Raw genomic sequence first — 17,095 nt, 5'->3', positions numbered from 1 at the left:
ACTAATTGTACGTAATTACGTGATGTTGAGAACTAGCTGCATTTATTTGCAGATTAATTACGTGACGCCATCTGACTTGCACATGTAAAACAGGACGGGTTCTCCCAGTCACCCCATTACTTTTCCGAGTACATTCACATTCAGTCTCAGTGAAAAACTTCAAGATGGAAATATTGTAAAATTAAAACCCGAGGACAAGTACCTAAAACGTAGACATCAATAGCAACTTTTACACAAACCATATATTCACAGATACATGTACCTCCAATGCTCACAGCGTTTGAACTTTTATGGCTGTGATGCTCGCATGTCGGCGTAAATGTACCGTTAAAACTTATAATCGAGAGTCAATACAAAGGAAATCCACAAAATCTGAAGAGAATATTTACGCAAATTACAGTGCTATCTTGGCAACAACTTCTTTGATAGCAGTTTCCGTAAATACAGTGGTGAAGACATCGTGTGCTCTAACATAAGGTATCTTTTCAGATAACGAAAACATATCTCACACGTGTTAACTTTTGGGCAATACGGTGGTTGAAATAGCAAATTAACCTCTCGTTCTCCTAATATTTCGCATAAGTTTGGCTCTGCAATTCGACGGTGAGGAAAACCCAAAAGTAGCAACATTTTGAAACAGGTAGTACGCTGACATCTCACTCATGTTTTCAGTATGGCCTCGGCCATTTGCATTACCGTTGGAGAAATTGTAGCGATTGCTTCCAGTCAAACATCGGAAGGGAAAAAGGTACAAAAACAGAGGAAAGAACCCCAAAATCACAGTACACGCTACAGTTATTGCAGTTAGTACAAGTCATAGTTTGAGTGAACCATGTAAACGTTACATGGAAGGCCGATTCATTGAAGGGATGATGCGGTGTGGTACATCATTCATAATAACAATATTTATGATTCATTGCCGACTTCAATGGTTTTTTTTTTATACAATGGTGGTTCTGAATAAAGATTATCAAGCTTACCAAAGTGTGATAGTAAAGTTGAGTATATAAATACAAATATGTTTATGCCAACTTATAACCAGTACATGAAATGGTTTCTTCCGGACAAAGTTTTATGACTTCACCCGCGTGGTGCTACACACCACTGTTCTAATAAACAAGAAAGGCCTAAGTACACCACAACATCAGTTACAATATAAACATGTGGCTCAGTAATTGTCGATCGAACTCTCAATATTGCACACTAATTAGCTGGCAACATCGGTAGTTTGCTGTCCGGGGAAATTAGTGGGATGACTGTAATACACTGATTGAGGGCGCTTACACCGGCGTAAAGCGTTCACAGCTACAACTTATTACAAGCTAATCCTTGCATCCGGAGGATCTGTGGAGCTGAATCGACCAAAACCTCTGTAGTAAAATAATCCACAGATTCTCCGGAGTCGACCATTCACAGACGCAAATTACCTCCAGAGTTAATCTAAGTCACTGATTCTACGGAGAATATGTCCTAGTGTGAATGGAGTATTAGAGTCTCTATATAAAGTGGCAGGATGATGTGTTCACATCACACAGAGGAAAACATTTTAATGTCAACGACGGTGAAAAAAGTAAGGGTGCAAGGAGAGAGCTTAGAGACGTAACTCTATGTTTGTCAATTGTGTAGTGATTTCTACACATGAGTTGAATGAACTGTTAAATGCCAGACAATATAACACTTATCGCCTGGCTGTAAGAAAGAGGTTGACCGATGTGTGAGATTGCCCTGTCATCATATAAAGTCCAGACTAGATTGATTTTAGCGGAGTTACACAGTTATACTTGAGATGTTAGCCTAGGTAGACAGTAATACTTGAGATGTTAGCCTAGGTAGACAGTAATACTTGAGATGTTAGCCTAGGTAGACAGTGATACTTGAGATGTTAGCCGAGATAGACAGTAATACTTGAGATGTTAGCCTTGATAGACAGTAATACTTGAGATGTTAGCCTAGGTAGACAGTGATACTTGAGATGTTAGCCTAGTTAGACAGTGATACTTGAGATGTTAGCCTAGAGAGACAGTGATACTTGAGATGTAAGCCTGGGTAGACAGTAATACTTGAGATATTAGCCTAGGTAGACAGTGATACTTGAGATGTTAGCCTAGATAGACAATAATACTTGAGATGTTAGCCTAGATAGACAGTGATACTTGAGATGTAAGCCTAGGTAGACAGTAATACTTGAGATGTTAGCCTAGGTAGACAGTGATACTTGAGATGTTAGCCTAGGTAGACAGTGATACTTGAGATGTTAGCCTAGGTAGACAGTGATATTTGAAATGTTAGCCTAGTTAGACAGTAATACTTGAGATGTTAGCCTAGATAGACAATAATAATTGAGATGTTAGCCTAGATAGACAGTGATACTTGAGATGTTAGCCTAGGTAGACAGTAATACTTGAGATGTTAACCTAGGTAGACAGTAATACTTGAGAGGTAAGCCTAGATAGACAGTAATACTTGAGATGTTAGCCTAGGTAGACAGTAATACTTGAGATGTTAACCTAGGTAAACAGTGATACTTGAGATGTTAACCTAGGTAGACAGTAATACTTGAGATGTTAACCTAGGTAGACAGTAATACTTGAGATGTTAGCCTAGGTAGACAGTAATACTTGAGAGGTAAGCCTAGGTAAACAGTAATACTTGAGATGTTAACCTAGGTAGACAGTAATACTTGAGATGTTAGCCTTGGTAGACAGTAATACTTGAGATGTTGGCCTAGATAGACAGTGATACTTGAGATGTTAGCCTAGGTAGACAGTGATATATGAGATGTTAGCCTAGTTAGACAGTTATACTTGAGATGTTAGCCTAGGTAGACAGTAATACTTGAGATGTTAGCCTAGATAGACAGTAATCCTTGAGATGTTAGCCTAGGTAGACAGTGATACTTGAGATGTTAGCCTAGGTAGACAGTCATACTTGAGATGTTAGCCTTGGTAGACAGTAATACTTGAGATGATAGCCTAGGTAGACAGTGATACTTGAGATGTTAGCCTAGTTAGACAGTAATACTTGAGATGTTAGCGTAGGTAGACAGTGATACTTGAGATGTTAGCCTAGATAGACAGTAATCCTTGAGATGTTAGCCTAGGTAGACAGTGTTACTTGAGATGTTAGCCTAGGTAGACAGTCATACTTGAGATGTTAGCCTTGGTAGACAGTGTTACTTGAGATGTTAGCCTAGGTAGACAGTGATACTTGAGATGTTAGCCTAGTTAGACAGTAATACTTGAGATGTTAGCCTAGGTAGACAGTGATACCTGTGATGTTAGCCTAGTTAGACAGTAATACTTGAGATGTTAGCCTAGGTAGACAGTGATACCTGTGATGTTAGCCTAGGTAGACAGAAATACTTGAGATGTTAGCCTAGGTAGACAGTGATACTTGAGATGTTAGCCTTGGTAGACAGTAATACTTGAGATGTTAGCCTAGATAGACAGTAATACTTGAGATGTTAGCCTAGGTAGACAGTGATACTTGAGATGTTAGCCTTGGTAGACAGTAATACTTGAGATGTTAGCCTAGATAGACAGTAATACTTGAGATGTTAGCCTAGGTAGACAGTGATACCTGTGATGTTAGCCTAGGTAGACAGTAATACTTGAGATGTTAGCCTAGGTAGACAGTGATACTTGAGATGTTAGCCTAGATAGACAGTAATACTTGAGATGTTAGCCTAGGTATACAGTAATACTTGAGATGTTAGCCTAGATAGACAGTAATACTTGAGATGTTAGCCTAGGTAGACAGTAATACTTGAGATGTTAGCCTAGATAGACAGTGATACTTGAGATGTAAGCCTAGGTAGACAGTAATACTTGAGATGTTAGCCTAGGTAGACAGTGATACTTGAGATGTTAGCCTAGGTAGACAGTAATACTTGAGATGTTAGCCTTGGTAGACAGTAATACTTGAGATGTTAGCCTAGATAGACACTAATACTTGAGATGTTAGCCTAGGTAGACAGTAATACTTGAGATGTTAACCTAGGTAGACAGTGATACTTGAGATGTTAGCCTAGGTAGACAGTAATACTTGAGATGTTAACCTAGGTAGACAGTAATACTTGAGATGTTAACCTAGGTAGACAGTAATACTTGAGATGTTAGCCTAGGTAGACAGTAATACTTGAGATGTTAACCTAGGTAGACAGTGATACTTGAGATGTTAGCCTAGGTAGACAGTAATACTTGAGATGTTAGCCTAGGTAGACAGTAATACTTGAGATGTTAACCTAGGTAGACAGTGATACTTGAGATGTTAGCCTAGGTAGACAGTAATACTTGAGATGTTAACCTAGGTAGACAGTGATACCTGTGATGTTAGCCTAGGTAGACAGTGGTACTTGAGATGTTAGCCTAGATAGACAGTAATACTTGAGATGTTAGCCTAGGTAGACAGTGATACTTGAGATGTTAGCCTAGGTAGACAGTAATACTTGAGATGTTAACCTAGGTAGACAGTGATACTTGAGATGTTAGCCTAGGTAGACAGTAATACTTGAGATGTTAGCCTAGGTAGACAGTAATACTTGAGATGTTAGCCTAGGTAGACAGTAATACTTGAGATGTTAGCCTAGATAGACAGTAATACTTGAGATGTTAGCCTAGATAGACAGTGATACTTGAGATGTTAGCCTAGGTAGACAGTGATACTTGAGATGTTAGCCTAGATAGACAGTAATACTTGAGATGTTAGCCTAGGTAGACAGTGATACTTGAGATGTTAGCCTAGGTAGACAGTGATACTTGAGATGTTAGCCTTGGTAGACAGTAATACTTGAGATGTTAGCCTAGGTAGACAGTCATACTTGAGATGTTAGCCTTGGTAGACAGTAATACTTGAGATGTTAGCCTAGGTAGACAGTGATACTTGAGATGTTAGCGTAGGTAGACAGTAATACTTGAGATGTTAGCCTTGGTAGACAGTAATACTTGAGATGTTAGGGTAGGTAGACAGTAATACTTGAGATGTTAGCCTAGGTAGACAGTAATACTTGAGATGTTAGCCTAGTTAGACTATAATACTTGAGATGTTAGTGTAGGTAGACAGTGATACTTGAGATGTTAGCCTAGGTAGACAGTAATACTTGAGATGTTAGCCTAGGTAGACAGTGATACTTGAGATGTTAGCCTAGGTAGACAGTGATACTTGAGATGTTAGCCTAGGTAGACAGTAATACTTGAGATGTTAGCCTAGGTAGACAGTGATACTTGAGATGTTAGCCTAGGTAGACAATAATACTTGAGATGTACGCCTAGATAGACAGTAATACTTGAGATGTTAGCCTAGGTAGACAGTAATACTTGAGAGGTAAGCCTAGGTAGACAGTGATACTTGAGATGTTAGCCTAGGTATACAGTGATACTTGAGATGTTAGCCTAGATAGACAGTGATACTTGAGATGTTAGCCTAGATAGACAGTAATACTTGAGATGTTAGCCTAGTTAGACAGTAATAATTGAGATGTTAGCCTAGATAGACACTAATACTTGAGATGTTAGCCTAGGTAGACAGTAATACTTAAGATGTTAGCCTAGGTAGACAGTGATACTTGAGATGTTAGCCTAGTTAGACAGTAATACTTGAGATGTTAGCCTTGGTAGACAGTAATACTTGAGATGATAGCCTAGGTAGACAGTGATACTTGAGATGTTAGCCTAGGTAGACAGTAATACTTGAGATGTTAGCCTAGGTAGACAGTAATACTTGAGATGTTAGCCTAGGTAGACAGTAATACTTGAGATGTTAGCCTAGGTAGACAGTAATACTTGAGATGTTAGCCTAGATAGACAGTGATACTTGAGATGTTAGCCTAGATAGACAGTCATAATTGAGATGTTAGCCTAGATAGACAGTAATACTTGAGATGTTAGCCTAGGTAGACAGTGATACTTGAGATGTTAGCCTAGGTAGACAGTAATACTTGAGATGTTAGCCTAGGTAGACAGTGATACTTGTGATGTTAGCCTAAGTAGACAGTGATACGTGAGATGTTAGCTTAGATAGACAGTGATACTTGAGATGTTAGCCTAGATGGTTAGTAATACTTGAGATGTTAGCCTAGATTGACAGTAATACTTGAGATGTAAGCCTAGGTAGACAGTAATACTTGAGATGTTAGCCTAGATAGACAGTGATACTTGAGATGTTAGCCTAGGTACACAGTAATACTTGAGATGTTAACCTAGGTAGACAGTAATACTTGAGATGTTAGCCTAGATAGACAGTAATACTTGAGATGTTAGCCTAGGTAGACAGTAATACTTGAGATGTTAGCCTAGGTAGACAGTGATACTTGAGATGATAGCCTAGGTAGACAGTGATACTTGAGATGTTAGCCTAGATAGACAGTAATACTTGAGATGTTAGCCTAGGTAGACAGTAATACTTGAGATGTTAGCCTAGCTAGACAGTGATACTTGAGATGTTAGCCTAGTTAGACAGTAATACTTGAGATGTTAGCCTTGGTAGACAGTAATACTTGAGATGATAGTCTAGGTAGACAGTGATACTTGAGATGTTAGCCTAGATAGACAGTAATACTTGAGATGTTAGCCTAGGTAGACAGTGATACTTGAGATGTTAGCCTAGATAGACAGTAATACTTGAGATGTTAGCCTTGGTAGACAGTAATGCTTGAGATGTTAGCCTAGGTAGACAGTGATACTTTAGATGTTAGCCTAGATAGACAGTGATATTTGAGATGTTAGCCAAGGTAGACAATAATACTTGAGATGTAAGCCTAGGTAGATAATAATACTTGAGATGTAAGAGCCTAGATAGACAGTGATACTTGAGATGTTAGCCTTGATAGACAGTAATGCTTGAGATGTTAGCCTAGGTAGACAGTAATACTTGAGATGTTAGCCTAGATAGACAGTGATACTTGAGATGTTAGCCTATTTAGACAGTAATACTTGAGATGTTAGCCTAGGTAGACAATAATACTTGAGATGTTCGCTTAGGTAGACAATAATACTTGAGATGTAAGCCTAGATAGACAGTGATACTTGATATGTAAGCCTAGGTAGACAGTAATACTTGAGATGTTAGCCTAGATAGACAGTAATACTTGAGATGTAAGCCTAGGTAGACAGTGATACTTGAGATGTTAGCCTAGATAGACAGTAATACTTGAGATGTAAGCCTAGATAGACAGTAATACTTGAGATGTTAGCCTTAGGGACGACATCGAAATCAAAAGCATCGTAATTACGCGTCGCTACGAGTAAAGACTAGTAACTACTAGTAGTTACGATGTACTACGGTGAATATTCATAAGTCTCAACGCATATTCATGTACTTTAGGTTGTAGACAATAAAAAGTAAACACCTATTGTCCGTTATTCATGAGCCCAAACTACGACCATTTACGCGTAGTCTTCATCGTGAAAAAAATAACGAAACAAAAAGATTTTCTTTCCTGTGCGCAAATCAGTTTCACGCTTACTTTTTTCAATGTTATTCATTCGATGCCTTCTAAGTTCTATGGCATTCGTACAGTCGGCTAGTAAGTCAACTAAGTGTTTCAGATGTTTACCTAATATGTCTTGCCTAAAAATACCTTGAAGAAGAATTTTTATTCGAAACGTCGGATTTTACATCTATTTATTCGGACTGCCTCACAAGTTCCTTATGCACTTCTCGGCTGGTCAACAAACATGTCGACCATTTTCGTCTGGCTGCTGAACGGTGCATTGATCGTGTTAGATTCTAGTCGCAGGATTCGTCAGTCGAAATCGAACATTGTCCACAAAAACAAATTAAAAACTAAAGCTTGTCTCGCATTAATATATCGTTTGATTTGATTGATTTAGAAGTCACCTAAAAACTTTTTGGAAAACTAAAAATTTTGAGGAAAAACGTCATTTATATAACGAAATTTCGGGCTACGAATAACTGAATACGTTCATCACTTGCGTCTCTATGTTTATATATCTACCGACATCATGCATCACGCCACGTGTTGCCGAACATTGCGATTTCTCAACTCAACCCCATCATTTAGGAATGTTACTGTACTGAGAAACATAAAAAATCAGTTGTTGTTTTAGAATATATAAAACAAATCCCGTTATTCGATGATATAAAAGTCAAAACTGCACTTCCGCAACCCGGAAATTCAACAGCATTTCTTGGCCCTACCATGGCCGCCAAGCGTGAGCTTGTAAGTTGTACTGTTAGTTTGTACTGAATATTGAAACTTTGATTTCGTGCATATCTTATTGTTTTTTTTTAATGAATATCGCCCATGAACTTGCACTCATAAAAACATGTGCAGTACTAGTTTCATCAGTACATTACTGGCTGAGTACGTGGTTTTCTTTGACGATCGAAAATTATGACAAACTACGATCAACTACGATAGAAGACGATGTCATCATTGGAAACATGGAAGGTGAGAATCACTATCTATTACGTGTATCTACGCGTAAAGACGACATCGTTAAGGGAAACAAAGAAATGTAAACTTATTATCTATTGTCAGTTATTCATGAACCTGAACACCTCATTATCTCCCGTTTCTCGTAGTACATCGTAGCTACTAGTAGTTACTAGTCTTTACTCGTAGCGACGCGTAATTACGATGCTTTTGATTTCGATGACGCCCCTTAGTAGACAGTAATACTTGAGATGTTAGCCTAGGTAGACAGTAATACTTGAGATGTAAGCCTAGGTAAACAGTGATACTTGAGATGTTAGCCTAGATAGACAGTGATATTTGAGATGTTAGCCTAGGTAGACAGTCATACTTGAGATGTTAGCGTAGGTAGACAGTAATACTTGAGATGTTAGCCTAGGTAGACAGTAATACTTGAGATGTTAGCCTAGGTAGACAGTGATACTTGAGATGTTAGCCTAGGTAGACAGTGATACTTGAGATGTTAGCCTAGTTAGACAGTTATACTTGAGCTGTTAGCCTAGGTAGACAGTAATACTTGAGATGTTAGCCTAGGTAGACAGTGATACTTGAGATGTTAGCCTTGGTAGACAATAATACTTGAGGTGTTTGTTTTATCATGACTATATTTATTACTTGATTACAGAGACAGGCTGGGCTATCACTGCCACAATGGTTGGTTTAGGCAGTGATTTGTATCCACCGTCAGGTTGTACAGGTAAACCTGTCCCAGGATGGGATGGTAAGTCACAATTAATAATAATATTAACTTCAAATGCAACTTTGGAAATTCAATATTGTTATCACTATGCAGGGGCCTAGTGTTGTACTGTTAAAGGAAGATGAAACCAGAGTAGCCAAGGAAACCATTTTTCTGTTTCCGGAAAGATACTCACCTAAATATTCTTTCTATAGAGTTTGTTTGCAATTATTGATGCTTTTCCGATAAAACTTTATTAATCCACCTCCTTGTACAATTACTGGAAGACCAGTTGCTTTTTAGCACAACTGAACTGAAGGTTCAGTAGTGCTATTGGCATGGCAAAGTTTCTGTCTGTCTGTCTGTCTGTTAGACTGTCGGCCGTCGCTCGCGCCTTTTTTCCCTACGTTTTATCTAAACTTAATTCGTTGCCGTGCTCCGATCCGGCGCAATACTACTATAATCGCATACTGATATTGAGGGCCGAAGGCCCGAGTAGACTGTTGATAGTCGCTTGCACCTTTTTTTCCCTACGTTTTATCTAATCTTAAGTCGTTGCCGCGCTCCGATCCGGCGCAATACTACTATAATCACATACTGATATTGAGATTATAGTAGCGTTGCACCGGATCGGAGCGTGGCGACGACTTAATAAAACTTAGATAAAACGTAGGAAAAAAAGGCACGAGCGACTGTCGACAGTCTATCTGTCTGTCTGTCTGTGTGGATGTGTGTGTGTGTGTGTGTGTGTAAAGAACTTAAAGTCAAAAACTGCTGGACCGATTGCCTCGATATTTGGTGGTCATGTTACTTCTGGTGTCTAGTTGGGAAATTGTTCAAATGAAAATGATTGCATCATGTGGGTTTTGGGTCAAAAAATGTGATTTTTGGTCAAAAAACTTAAACTCCAAAACTACTGGGCAGATTGGCATGAAATTTGATGGGAACATTCTTAGATGTGAGTAAATTACGATTTGTTCATGACATGATGATTCCCTTAGTAATATGCAAATTAGGGCTAAAAATGTGTCTTTTTGGGCAAAAACCTCGGCGGATTGGGCTGAAATTTTACAGGGATGCATCTGTTGGTGTGTACATGTAGATGAAGATATATTATATCTCATCAGCAATATGCAAATTAGGTGTAAAAATGTGAATTTTGGTCAAAACTTTGTATCTCATAAAGTACTTGGTCAGTGAGACTGAAACTTGGTGAGATGTTTTTAGAAGTGTTATTCTGCAGATTTTCTTTAAAATATTTTGACACGATTGGCCCGAGCAACCATGACCATGCCCTTAGCAACAACCGAATGGCAGTATATTTAACATCATCTGGTAGGCAAGTGAGTAAACATTCAAAAAATGTATGCAAATATCCCTAGCAACCATGACCATGCCCATAGCAACAGCCAAACGGTCGTGTATTTCACAAAGATAACAAGGATTAATAGACAATTGAACAAACATTCAAAAATGTATGTAAATTTTCCGAGCAACAAGGCCATTCTCATAGCACCAACCAAAAGATCATATATATTGCAAAGATAACAACAGGTATTGAAAGACAAATGAATAAACATTCAAAAATTCTATGCAAATGTGCCTAGCAATAAGACCACACCCATAGCAACAGCCAAATGATCACATATATTGCGGAGATAACAACAGGGATTAATAGACAATTAAATAAACATTCAAAAAATGTATGTAAATTTGCCTAGGAACAAGACCACACCCATACATAGCAAGTCAAATAATCATGTATATTGGAAAGATAACAGGAATTGAAAGACAAATTGAAATTGAAATTGAAATTGATTTTATTATCCCCAAAAAATAAATTAATTAACATCACAATTTCATCAAAAGGGAAAAGAATGAATTTGTATAACAGGAGTCAGAAAATAGCTAGGCTAGTCGGGTCTGACCCCTGGAAGGAATAGATAATAGTAGACGTCTTGCATTTGCATACAAATTAGAGTCTAATAATTATAGTTCTCCCTTATGCCCCCACCCCATCCCGCTCTCAAATACACTATCTTTGCAGAAAGAAAGCAAAGCAATATATAAATATATACAATGCTATACAACATACTCTTTAAATAAGTCTTTCCGCAGTGATGTAATAAAATGGCATCTCGTAGTTTCTTTTTTGGTGTCATGTTTTATTGCATTCCATATGGTCGCACCTGTGTCATCAATTGTTTTCCATAATGTGTTTTAACAGAAGGTACACATAAATTACATTGGGCTTTTTCTCGTGTATTGTAGTCATAATCTAATACCTTGCAGTAATCAGATATAGAATGTGGTAAATTGTCATTTAACAAATCATAAACAAAAATACTCACTACGAACTTATGTAATTTATACACATCCAGAATTTCTAATATATTGAAAAATGGCGCAGAATGACTTCTAAACTGGCTATGTGAAATTGTACGTACAGCCATTTTTTGAGACAACAGTATACAATTTAAGTAACATTGAAAGGTGTTACCCCAATCTTCCAATCCATACAAGATATGTGGCTGAATAAAAGTCTTGTAAAGTAAAATAAGTATATTTTGAGGTACAAATTCCCTCAGTTTAAATATAGCCCCTATTTTTCGTCTTATAGTTTTGTTTACAGAGTCAATATGCTCCTTCCAAAGGAGGTGATCATCAATGACGATATAGTGTGTATGTATATCTCTGATATGCATGGACTGATTACAACCAAACCTTCTACAAATGTCAGATGCTATAGTCTGCATATACGCATCACTTTGTTTCACAACCCCAATAATATCAGCAAAATGACAGCCATATTTGTCATAAATATTCACATTTTGGCCGCCATATTTGTCATCAATATTCACATTTTGGCCGATAACTCTTGACGCTTAACAGATAGAGACCCTATTCAAGTGCCTTCATTGTGGTTATCAATGATGATCTTTCTAATGACACACTGACCTTGACCTTCATCTTCAATGTCAACTAACTATGTCTTCCTATTTTGAAATCAAGATAATATAAATATTAATGCTAATGTGCCTGAAATTGTCAAGGATCTACACATAATAACAACCTTTTCAGGTGTTGTCAGTTTATCTTTTTGATTGCCTTAGGGAAGACATCGAAATCAAGTGCACCGTAATTACGCATCATCACGAGTAGCGACGAGTAGCTCCTAGTAGCTCCGATGTACAACGTGAAACAGGAGATAATGAGGTGTTCAAGTTCATGAATAACTGACAATAGATAATCAGTTAACCTTTCTTTGTTTCCCGTAAAGATGTCGTCTTTGAGCGTAGATACGCGCAGTTGTGGTCGCCAACACACGATAGATAGCGATTCTCACCTTCTGTGTTTCCAATGATGATATCATTCTGTATCATAGTTGGTCGTAGTTTTCAATCGTCACCGAAAACAACGCAATCCAGCCAGTAATGTGCTGATGAAACTAGTTCTGTACTTTTCTTATGAGTACAAGTGTTCATGGTCGATATTCACCAAATACATTCAATACGCAAGAAATCCAAGTTTCAATACTAAATAAATCTTTTACAAGCTTACTGGTAGAAATGTCAATTCGGAGTTTGTGATTGACGCATGGACGTGATATTGTAACAGTCCTGGGTGAAGTAAGATTATCGTAACATTGTAGCGAGTATCACCAACCATGATTTTTTTTTTACAACTTGACAAAAGAGAATCAAATACGTAATAAATCTAATTTCAATATTCATAGTCTTGTGCAAACTTGTAGAAATTACATACATTCTAGGCGTTTGATTGTTGCATGGAGGAGGTACGAGGTATTGTGTAATGGGAAAAGTCGGTATCTAAAACCGGCAAATGATACCGTAGTCCCAATCAATATCGAAGTACTGGGGTTCCGTTCCGTTCCCTACGTGTGTGGTCACACACAGCGTAACAAGACGTGGTGCGCAATAGTGCCCTTCAGTTCAGATTTTTAGCTCCGCTGTCAGCGAAAGCTGAAAGCGTAGCTTTAGGTATAGGTCACGTGGGTATAAGAGGTATAGAGTAGAGTGGATCATAGGTGTCCGTCAAATTTTAATATTTTCATCATCTTCTCCGAAAGTAAGAGCCAGAATACTTCGATATTTGGTGTGCATGTTCCCTGGGGGGAGGCTATTCAGATTTGTTTATGCCAAGTTGATCTATGCCATTTCAATTTTTTATGATTTGTTTTTCAAAAATGATATTTTCATCATCTCCTCGAATACTGCTCGTCAGATTGCTTTGATATCTGGTGTGTTGATGCACAGAGGGTAGCTTACTCAGATTTGTTAATTTCAAGTCAGCACGTCTTCTTTTCTATTTTTGATGATTTTTTTTTGTAATTTGAAAAAAAAATGAATATGTTAATGAGCATTATGACCGACGCCATATTGAAAATCAGACCACGAGACTTTAAGTAAACTGCCACTTTTCAAAAGACACTATTGACATCAAACAAGCAATGTAATATGTGCTATAGTCATAATTCTACGCATTGTGCACCCAAATGACAAGCATTTGTTCGAAACAGGGTTGTAAACTTCAAATCCAAATTCTGCACCCCTTCTACATAATCAGCCAGTCCGCAACATCCTCATTTGCATACATCTATCCTCCAGATAGCGACTGTTACACTTTGAATGGCTGCTCACGGGCCTTATTTTTGGGTATTTTCAACTCGCCGTAACTTTCACTAGAGTCCACCATTTTAGATACTGTAAACGCCTAAACCTCAACTGACATCTCTTCTTTCGTACCAGCAACACAAATTTTGGCATTACATTTAGGAATACCGATTTTCCGACGAATTCGGGATGGCATACTTGAGGCCCTGAAACTTCGACCCGGTTTTTTGCTCATACTAGGGGAGTTTTACAAATTTCACAAAAAGGTGGAATTTTATGTGTTTTAAATAACCATGGCAAGTAAATTTAGTAGGATCGTTGTGTAACGGTCCGTTCAAGAATTTTCGGTAGAAAACGACTGATTTGACCAGAAGCTGAAGCTGACCTAGTTTGACCGGGCGATTTTCCACAGCAAGTAGCAACACGGGAAGTTCTTGGTACAGTACTACTCACTAAAATCACAGGTCAGACCCACTATAAAAGTGTGATGTTTTCAGATAACATGTAACTTGTGATTAATTCTATATTGTCGTGCAATTTGGAGTGACAGTGAACCAGAATGAAGACAACTCGCGTAAGGAAGGCATGCCTATAGGCATGTGGTTGAAGTTATGCAAGAGCAGTCTCACTGTCGACTGTGAATCGACCAAACTTTGTTTATTGGCCGACAGTTTACATGTAAAGTTAAACGACATGAGCGTGTCTTGCCATTTCCAAAATGCAAATATTTGGCAAGTAAAAATAATTAAAATAATTACAACTTTAATTTGGCTTCAGACTTTGCATTATATTTTTTGTATCTTTCCCCGTTTTACATGTAATTTTAAATCCGAAAAGGTTCTCTCTGGACATGTCAGTGGTTAGCCCTGCTTACATACGACAGGCGGTGCACGAGTCTATATTGCTGACTTGACTCTAAACAAATAGTAGGGACAATTGTCAGAATCGAGTCCCGGATTACTCCGGATGCAAGCATGACTAGTCAGTGATCATACCGGGACTGCTTTGAGTACGAGCGAGGTGAGGCATGTTGAGGTATTTTGTAGAGAATTATAAATATTGCGAAATGTCAAGTACAAGGTATAAATACAACGGAATGAAGAAAAAAAATTGGCCGAGTCTGCTGACAGGTGCCGGTCACAAGAAACTTCGTCAATTAAAATATCAGACGATGTATGTATTAATCGCTATCTTAGTTTCCGTACGGCGACAATCCCAAGTACCCGGATGCACGAGGGACTAACCCGGAAGCAAGTTGTTGTCAGCCATACGTTAGTAGTTACAGTGGTAACATCGTCCGAGAAATCGCTGCGTTCAGAGTGTCATTATTCACAGAATTGTTGTTTTCGAGTGAAAACACGTCTTGAATTGTATAACTCTAACAAATGAAGACATGTCAAGTTATATTTTGAAAGTTGTATTGCTAGTTTGAGACGATTTTCTCACGTACTATCGAGGCTTACTTGGACTTGGACCTTACTCCAGTTCAGCGGGAAGTTTAGCCAGTCCGATAATTCTCTCTGGTTTAGTTTACAACACTTTTGATCACGCAGATTTTGTTGTTGTGATGAAAAGAAATTTAAAAAAAGATCACTTCAATCATTTCGTTGTGTTTTCTTTGTGAGAGGTAATCGAACATGAACGAGTGTTACCACTGTATTACGTATGGCTGAGAATGACTCTCTTCCGGGTTAGTCCCTCGTGCATCCGGGTACTTGGGATTGTCACCGTACGGAAACTAAGATGGCGATTAATACATTTCTTCCCTATATCTACTACAACTAGTACAAGTTGAATGTTGTTGACTTGGTAAATTTGTTAGAAAATTGAAATTCAAATTGTCTCAAAATTATTTTAGATCCCTAGTTTATTTCATTCATCATTAAAATTTTCCAGGGTTAAAGCTGTAAGACACTGGAATTATTTATAGCCAACCTCAAAATCCTCTTTTTTTCTTTTTCTTGTGTGCATTTCCCAGTCATTTTTTTTCTGAGATTTTGTGCAATTTTTCATAACAGTAGATTTTTGTTATAAAATGGTGACTATGGTATAAAAGTACAATACATTACCAACTTTCTGTGTAAAATGTGTTTTATAGTGAGACATCATATGAAACCACTAACCACTTTATTACATCGCTAAAACAAAACTGCATAGTGAAGAGCTGAAGCACTGAACCACTTCTACATGTTACCAAAATAAAAAATTAAAATTAAAAAAAAACCAGCAGAGCTATTCTGACCGATAGGTCGCTTGTTTTATTACTATTATTACTCTTTCATTCTTTAAAAAAAAAATATATATTTTGAGGCGATACAACTGCACCATCACAGTAGAGTTTCAGTGAGGACGTTTATTCCTCTTCTTCTTTATTTTATTTTGTCAGTGTGCACGTGTGGGGACAGTTGTCAAACAAACAAAAAATCTGCTGAGACTCAGAAACTACTAAAGTAAAGGGAAGGGATAGAGGGAGAGCAACTTATTATTTGATATCGAGGTAGCCATACTTCTGTACCTTTTCTTAAAAGCATCAAATCATAGATACGGCGAATTTGAAATCGGTAGATTTCGGAGTACATGTAGAGGTAAAGATGGAGCACTCGACATTTGAGATTTTGTGACAGACCCATCCTGAACAGCGGACTCGCCCACATGGAGAGTACGCGCAAGCACTTTATCACCCGATCAATCGAAGTTCGATGGGTACGAACATTTTTGGTTATTTTCATTTCGAATAGAATTCATTAGTCAGAAATTAGCCATTTGTTCATTGTAGTGACATCTTGTCGTACTGGTTTTATCACGACGTAATTTAAAGTGTCACAATAGTGAACGAAGCGAAACGGTGTGTGTTTTTTAATACTTGTAAATAATCCATTGATCAGAGCCTGCTTCAAGTTCGCGGCAAACTACTAGTAACTTTGTGATGGCATAATTTTATTTTCACACCTTTCGAATCATACCTATCAACACGTACATGTATGGGAAATGCACTGCCATGGTCTTTACAGTCATCGCACTATTTTCCCGGACAGCAACAATAACGATGTTGCCAGTTAATTAGTGCGCAATATTGAGAGTTCGATCGACAATTACCATGCCACATGTTTATATTTGTAACTGATGTCGCCACATGCCGACTCAGCAGAAACTCATTTCCATATTTATGTTACAATATTTACACAAATTGGGCGACAAATTTCAAGTACATATACTTTCTGAAGGGGGTGGACTGCTTGCTGTGTCATGGGTATAAGAACAACAAAGAGTTTAAGATGTACAGAAATATCCTCCGTGTATCACTGTATAAAAAAAAAGATGTATGTGTGCGTTTTCTTGAAAAGCTAT

General features: G+C 37.9%; 1 protein-coding gene across 2 annotated transcripts in view; it reads left to right on the top strand.

Annotated features, from left to right (window-relative positions):
• Positions 1-17,095, top strand: part of LOC144447950 (acyl-CoA synthetase short-chain family member 3, mitochondrial-like) — a 207,921-nt gene that overhangs the window by 92,650 nt on the left and 98,176 nt on the right. For both annotated transcript variants that reach the window (XM_078138072.1, XM_078138073.1), the window contains exon 10: positions 9,060-9,155. In XM_078138072.1, coding sequence (XP_077994198.1) covers positions 9,060-9,155 — 96 coding nt within the window. The remainder of the gene's footprint in view (positions 1-9,059; positions 9,156-17,095) is intronic.

The sequence above is a fragment of the Glandiceps talaboti genome, chromosome 17 (genome assembly GCF_964340395.1).
Source record: "Glandiceps talaboti chromosome 17, keGlaTala1.1, whole genome shotgun sequence".
Taxonomy (NCBI): Eukaryota; Metazoa; Hemichordata; class Enteropneusta; family Spengelidae; genus Glandiceps; species Glandiceps talaboti.
The sequence above is the reverse complement of the archived record's forward strand: the minus strand, read 5'-3'. Positions and strand labels throughout refer to the sequence as shown.